The sequence below is a fragment of the Penaeus chinensis genome, chromosome 16 (genome assembly GCF_019202785.1).
Source record: "Penaeus chinensis breed Huanghai No. 1 chromosome 16, ASM1920278v2, whole genome shotgun sequence".
Taxonomy (NCBI): Eukaryota; Metazoa; Arthropoda; class Malacostraca; order Decapoda; family Penaeidae; genus Penaeus; species Penaeus chinensis.
In genome coordinates this window covers 17763299-17770798 of record NC_061834.1, presented here as the reverse complement: position 1 = coordinate 17770798, position 7500 = coordinate 17763299, and the positions used below count along the sequence as shown (strand labels likewise).

The 7500-nt window shown below is 40.0% G+C and overlaps 1 protein-coding gene across 1 annotated transcript in view; it reads right to left on the bottom strand.

Annotated features, from left to right (window-relative positions):
• The window catches only part of LOC125033695, a 2827-nt gene extending 1377 nt beyond the window's left edge, over nucleotides 1-1450 (bottom strand). The window contains exon 1 of the mRNA XM_047625400.1: nucleotides 349-1450. Coding sequence (XP_047481356.1) covers nucleotides 349-1252 — 904 coding nt within the window. The 5' untranslated portion in view covers nucleotides 1253-1450. The remainder of the gene's footprint in view (nucleotides 1-348) is intronic.
• Nucleotides 1451-7500: the final 6050 nt, after the last annotated feature.

The window sequence follows — 7500 nt, the reverse complement described above, 5'->3', positions numbered from 1 at the left end:
TATATATATATATATATATATATGTATATCCATATATATACATATATATGATATAAATACTTATGTATATGAATATGCATACATACATATATATATACATATTTATATATACATATATATACATATATATACATATATATACACATATATATGTATATATACATACATACATACAGGTATATACATATCTATATCTATTCATATATGTGTGAGAGAATGCGTGTGTACACTAACACAGACCACAGCAAATATTGCAGATATATGGTCCTCATGTTGAGTAACTAATTAGTGAAAATGAACTCAAATAAGATGAACCTAATGATGCTTAGTAAGTTTGCACTGTCTTACCGACATCAAAGGTAAAGATGCAGATGATGGCTGCGTATCCGAGGATCTGCGCGCGGCCGCCGTCCTCGCGCTCCCGCCACACCAGCGCCAGCGAGCGTTTTAACCTCGTAGGCGACAGATCTTCGCTCACTCGCTGCTGCCTCGACGGGTCCCGCTGAACCGCCGTCGGCCGCTGCTTCTCGAGCCTTACAATGAGGTACACGACTGCAACTGCGAAGAGACTCGCCTGGAACGCGTATACGGCCACGTAGCCTCCGCGCTCGAAGACGGCCAAGGCTATGTAGATGCCAAGCGGGTAAGTCCCGTACTTGAGAGTCTCGACGACAGAGAGGCGGAGGGTCCGAGACCTCGTGCCGGAGATGCCACTGAGATACGCGCTGATGTTCATGTAGACTCCGAGATTACTCCCCATGACGCCCAAGGGGATAAAGGCGAGGTACGTGAGGGAGGCTGGCAGGAACCACCAGTAGACGCTGGCCAGGAGGATCAGAGACGATAGAAGACACCCAACGAAGGAAACAATTAGAGGAAGCTTTCGATCGCGCGTATCTCCCCAGGCGCCTAGAAGAAGCATCGAGACAAGCGCTGGTAGATACTCGACCCAGTGTTGGTAGACATTGAACCTCGAGGCGATTTTTTGCACCGCATCTTCCTCCTCGTCGAAACTGCCACTATCGAGATTCTCGCAGATTTCAGCGCTGAAGTTGAGCATCAGGGAACAAATTTTGTCGATCTGAATCTGGGGAATGTAGATGGAGTCGATGACATGACCACAGGAGAAGAGCAGGAGAGCCGGTTCAACCGTCACGTTCGAAAGGAATTGTAAAAACGTTTGTCTGGCGGGCCCTTCCTTGGCCGGCCGTGTCCTCTTCAGCAGAGGAGAACTTTCTTCGTTTCTTGACATTTGAAATGTAAGCTTTATGTAACTGATGGATTATAACTTGTCCAGTAAATGAAAATACTCTTTAAAATACCCGGGCACGCATTAGCATGCACGTCTAATAAACACTTGTTGTCTCTTTCAAGATGTAAACCTTCATCTTTTAGCTCCTGCAAAAAGAAAAATATAATTATAATGAAGCAGTATTTCATAATCAGAATATCACACTCATTTAAAAACTCTACATTTACGAGTCCCATGTCATAGTCATGGTTCTGGCAAATCAGTCTACTACTAGCACAAAACCTTATCACACCGAGACCAAATATGCACGAAAATACCTTTTGAAAACCGTACACATACGCGTAGAATTTGTACCCGTAATCTCAATTGTTTTCGAGTATAGTTTTTTGACACTGTTGGCACGCGACGAAAGAGCTGACTGGCAGGCAGCCTCACGAGGACTTTTTACGCGTCTTTATTTTTTGCTGATTATCATCACGAGGCATAAGGAGCCAGAATAATACATCATGTGTTAGATAAGATACCTTCTTATCAGTGGTGAGCTTCTAAATATAAGGTATTGTTGAAATTATGTGTATATTTTTATCCTGTTAGCACATTAGAAAATCTCTTTTCAAGGTTACATATATCATAAACACATGCACAAACACACACGTATATAGTGTGTGTATGTATGCTTGTATATTTATCTATCTATCTATCAAGTTTTAACACTTACATGGCTCAAAACTGCAATGGCCAGTTCATTTAGCCCAGATAGGATATAAATATTTATCACGAGGATAAGGGAGGAGTCTTATTGCCAATATCTAATCTATATTACAAAACTCTATTGTATTTTGTAAATGCAGATATTTGCACCTCGTCCGGCTTACTATTACTATCTATTGTATAGGAAAACGCTAGTGAAATGACATCAGAATTTAGTGAACGCCCTCTCTTTCTTCTTGATATTTCCTGTTTTCCTCTTTCATTCGCATCATCAGTTTACACGTATCATTTCATACTAAATGAATAACTACATCTCTTCCTCTTATCTAGTATCCTTTAAGAACAAAACAACTAAAAATGATTAGTCTCTTTGTAATGACACGCATACGCCAATAATAATAATACTAAGAAGAAAACGTAAGGTGTTAAGAGGTAAAGTGGTATATGATAAAGGCAGGTCGACCGAGTCACTCACCGAGGGATCCGGACAACGAGGTCTCAGACGAGGAAGTGAAGTGTGATAGAAAAGAGGGAGTTCAGTTTCATGAGTCGTTGGGAGAGCATTGTATGTCCAGTATATACATTCACCTCTCTCTCTCTCGCCTATAGCCTGAATTACGTATGAATATTGTGGCTAATTAATGTACACACACACACACACACACACACACACACACACACACACACACACACACACACACACACACACACACCCACACACATACATACATATAAATATATATATATATATATATATATATATATATATATATATATGTATTTGACCGGTTTCAATTATATCGAAACCGAAACCGGTCAAATGCATCTCTTGTATTGTGAAGATATTTATTCTCATTCATACCTTTTCTACTTTTGTCAACATGAATTCGGTTAATATATATATATATATGTATAATATATATATAAATATAAACAAAATATATATATATATATCTATATGTATGTATACATACATACATACATACATACATACATACATACATACATACATACATACATACATACACACACACACACACACACACACAGATACACATACATATATATAAGACTATACATTGCAAACATAAAATATTCACACATCCGCTGTAATGATTGTTATGAAACTGATGAAGATGATTATTATTTTATATAATTATCCTTATGACAATTATCTTAATATAAATCTAAAGCATATACAATTATTAAGTCATTCACATTATCACTCATAAATAATATTACTTTCTTGCCAATGATTACCATAAATCATCTAATATATACTTCTGGTATTTGTCCTAAGTATCTATTCATTGTGTATTTTTTATAGTTGCCAGAATACAGTAATGATACTTTTCTGTCAGGGTTTTATATATACTAGATATTACAATTGTTCTGTTTATATTTCGCAAACATTATCATCGCGTTGTTGTGATGTTGTCATTAAAATGGCGACATCACAACAACGCGAAGGAAACGAACACAAATCTTTTCTCCGGCGTTGGCGACATATGGCATCGGCCTCTGTGGTGCTTCCCGCTCAAATGGAATCGTTGTTCTCTCAGCCCGCCACTGCCTCCGCCATACTTTGCTCCCCTCGCTCTTGTCAACCCCTCGCCGGCCTTCCCCTCTCGCCACCTTGTCTTCTCCGCAAGCTACTCATCAAAGAAAAAAAAAAGAACCCAATATTTGTTGCTAGATATAACGAATCGCAGTTTTTTTTTTTTCTTCAACTGCGTCGTTTTTTTTTTTTTTCAATTAGTGTGTTTTTGATCGTCTCTCGATCCCTGATTTTCTCACCAGAAGTGCAGAAAGTATGGGGATGGCTCCCTCCGTCTTGCTCTCAGTCAAGACGGAGAGGAGTGTTTGGGTGGAAGAGTTGATGGCACTTTTCTTATCGAAGAAAAAATGTCATCCTCTTACTTGGTGTTAACAGAAATGAAAATAAAATAACGACTGTTCGCTTGGATGACCAAACTACAACGTGACTGAGCGCAAAAGTGGAGCATTGTCATCACCGCTGAATAAGACTGAAAATCGCTTATTCCTCGAAGACCTCCTTCTCGACCGATTCACGAAACCAAAGAAAAGTTAATCTATTGGGCATACTCTATGCTTGTGGGCGTGGCAAGCACACTTTGTGGGCGGAGCGAAGGAGACATGGTTTTGGAAGATGCACCATTGCTTTAGTCTTCTTGCCAAGAGCAGCTTGAGTACACATGGCAATAGCATATGACAGGTGGCATAATATGTCTAACCGTATAAACAAGGAAGTGTTGTGTGGACAGTACTAACTTTTTCAGGAATCGGTGAATAATTTCTGGTGAAAAGATAATAACATCTTTTTTTTTAGTAAAATGTCTCGAAAATTATCATGAGACGAAAGACAATCGATTCTTTTCCAAGACTTGAACGCACTGTTCGGGCTTCCCTCAAGGCGCGCGCAAGGCCCGCGCCGTGGTCCCTCGTGAACAGGAGCCCGAAGAACCGGGACGAACAAGGAGCCCAGATCACGCACTTGAGCGGCGTCATTAGCATTAGTATCACGGAAAGGGATTTTCTCCGTTGGAACTAAGTCTAAGAAAGAAGAGACCGGAAGTGTTGCAGAGAATGAAAAGCGAGGAGAGCAGACCAGGACCAGGGACTGGGCTAGACTTTTTGAAAATGAATAAACTGCTGTGACAATGACGGGAATGAGCGGAGATATGACGACCCCTCGAGGGGCTGTGGCGACCATGGAACCCAACCCCGCTGCAGTCGCTTCAGGTGAGACTTAATAATGTATTCATGCATATCGCACACAAACACTCAGTCTGTGTGGCCTCCTTACCCTCCTCCACATCGCCTCACTCAGGTGCGCTACACAAGGGCTTCTCTATTGATATTAAAAGAATTTCCTGACCTACGTGCGCCCGCACGCACACACGCACACCCCCACCCCCACCCCCCCATACACACATACACACACACACACACACACACACACACACACACACACACACACACGCGCGCGCGCGCGCATATTGTATAATCGTCATAATGAAACTTCCTGTTGAGAAGCGGATGCGAATAACGTGCAAATAAATAAGGATTAGTGGGAACAAGATGATTATCTTTCCAGACGCTTTGCATTTGCGCATCTACTGCCTGTGTCTAGTTCACATTTTCATATTGACTATACAGATAACTATGAACCATTATATTGTTAAATAGTTTGTCGTTCAAATGATAAGAATAACAGCAGGACTAAAAGCAATGCAAGGGCATGACGTCATCAGCTATTTCCCCGTTTATATTTACATATTTACACGTACAGTTCATAACAAGGAGACGATAGGGAACAACGGGGAAGAATATGAGGTATTCATAAGAGAGATGTAATCAAAAATCAAATAGTAGTTTAAGAATGTAAGGCCAAGATGCGAAGACACTTCCCGCCATTTCCCTGTTTTCAAAATATGGATATCGAAAGCAAGGGTAACGAGTCATTCTATACGTTGTTTTTCGTTTTTTTTTAAGTGTGTGTAGGGGGGCTGGGGGGGGGGGGTCTGGTTAATCAGAGGTTCCTTCAGTTATCTGTAAAAAACATACATTCAAGTTGTCGTTAGTAAAGATTCCTGGAAGTCGTTCCGTAATAGGTGGCATTGCAAGGTTTTAATGAGAATTTTGTTTTAGTTTTTAAACAATGATTAATGTACACACACACACACACACACACACACACATATATATCATATATATGTATGTATAAATATATTTGTATATATATGCACACACACACACACGCACACACACACATATATGTGTATATATGTACATATACGTATATATATACATATATATATATATATATATATAATTACGTAAATATGTTTGTGAATATATATAAATTAACATATATATCGATATATATATATTTAAATAAATATATATATATTTAAATAAATACATATATACATATATATACACACGTATGTATATATATATATATATATAAATATATATATATATATATATATATATATATATATATATATATACTACACACACACACACACACACATATATATATATATATATATATATATATATGTGCAGATTTATATATATATATACATATATATATATATATGTTTGTGCATATATTTATATATATATATATATATATATATATATATATAACTATATTTCTATATCTATCTACACACACACACACATAAATATATGTGTGTGTGTGTGGTGTGTGTGTGTGTGTGTGTGTGTGTGTGTGTGTGTGTGTGTGTGTGTGTGTTTATGAAAATATAAAGATAAAGATTTAAAACTTATTTGTCTTGCTAAAGGTTGATTTAATTTAGTTAAATGATTCTTTCTATAAATTCTATATAAATATGTATATATACATATCTGTATATATGAATATATACATATTTACATTTATTTATATTGATATACAGCCCCATAGCCTGTCGACCCCCTTAATTTGGGGCAGCGTCGGCGGGGGTGGCAGAGGCGGCGTGCACCCGAGGTTTATCCTCAGGCGAGCTATCCGGGTAGGCGCTTGGGACATCCGGTCCTTGCGACAGGACAAGCGGTTATCTCTGCTATCGAGGGAACTGTAGCGGTTGAGGTGGTTGCCCTCTTTGAGGGAAGAAGACCTAGCAGCGGCACGATCAGTATGGGTGGGTACACCTACTACTGGTCGGGTCGTGGCGATAGTCATCACCTCCAGGGAGTAGCCATAGCCATCTCCAGCCGGCTTCAACCCTCGGTAGTTGAGGTAACACAGGTTGATGAGCGTATTATGGCACTGAGACTAAAGCATGCTTTTGGCTTTGTGTCTCTTATTACTGTGCACGCTCCTACCGATGTTTGCAAACTCAATGTGAAAAAAGCGTTCTATGCCACACTCACATCACTGACCATACGCTGGTAGTGGCTACCCTATGGGTCCACTTCAAAACTCCTTGTCCCTCCAGTGGCCTCTCTAGGGTGTTTCACTTGGACAGACTGAGGGAGGAGTGTGTCCATGGGTTCGCCACAGCAGTCTCTGTTTGATTCGCAGAAATTGAAAACCTGACGGATCCAGTCGCTCAGTGGGAGTCCTTCAAGCGCGAAACACTCGAAGCAGTCCATTGGTGTATGCATGAGGGCAAAGCAGAATTTCAACTCCCTGGAGACATAGGAGGCCAGCATGTCGCATGGCTTGGCTAAATGGCAATCAGGAGTTGCGTCGCTCTTTGGTACTCGGACACTGCTGAGAAGGGACAAGGAACAGTTCATCAGGAATCTCACTGAGAAAGTTGAAGACATGCCTACCAAACCCTGAGAAAACTGAACTCTAAGCCCTCCACGCAGATGACTGCAGTCTGCTCAGTGGATGGACAGATCATCTATCATGATGGGGAGTATTTTGAGCAGTTGTACCAGGTAGACCCTCCAACAATTGGCTTGGATGCAAATGCTATCACAATCCCTGTGCCAGAACCACCCGTCTTGTCAGACCAAGGAGTCAGTAAACGGATTGGTTTGAAATCAGGAGC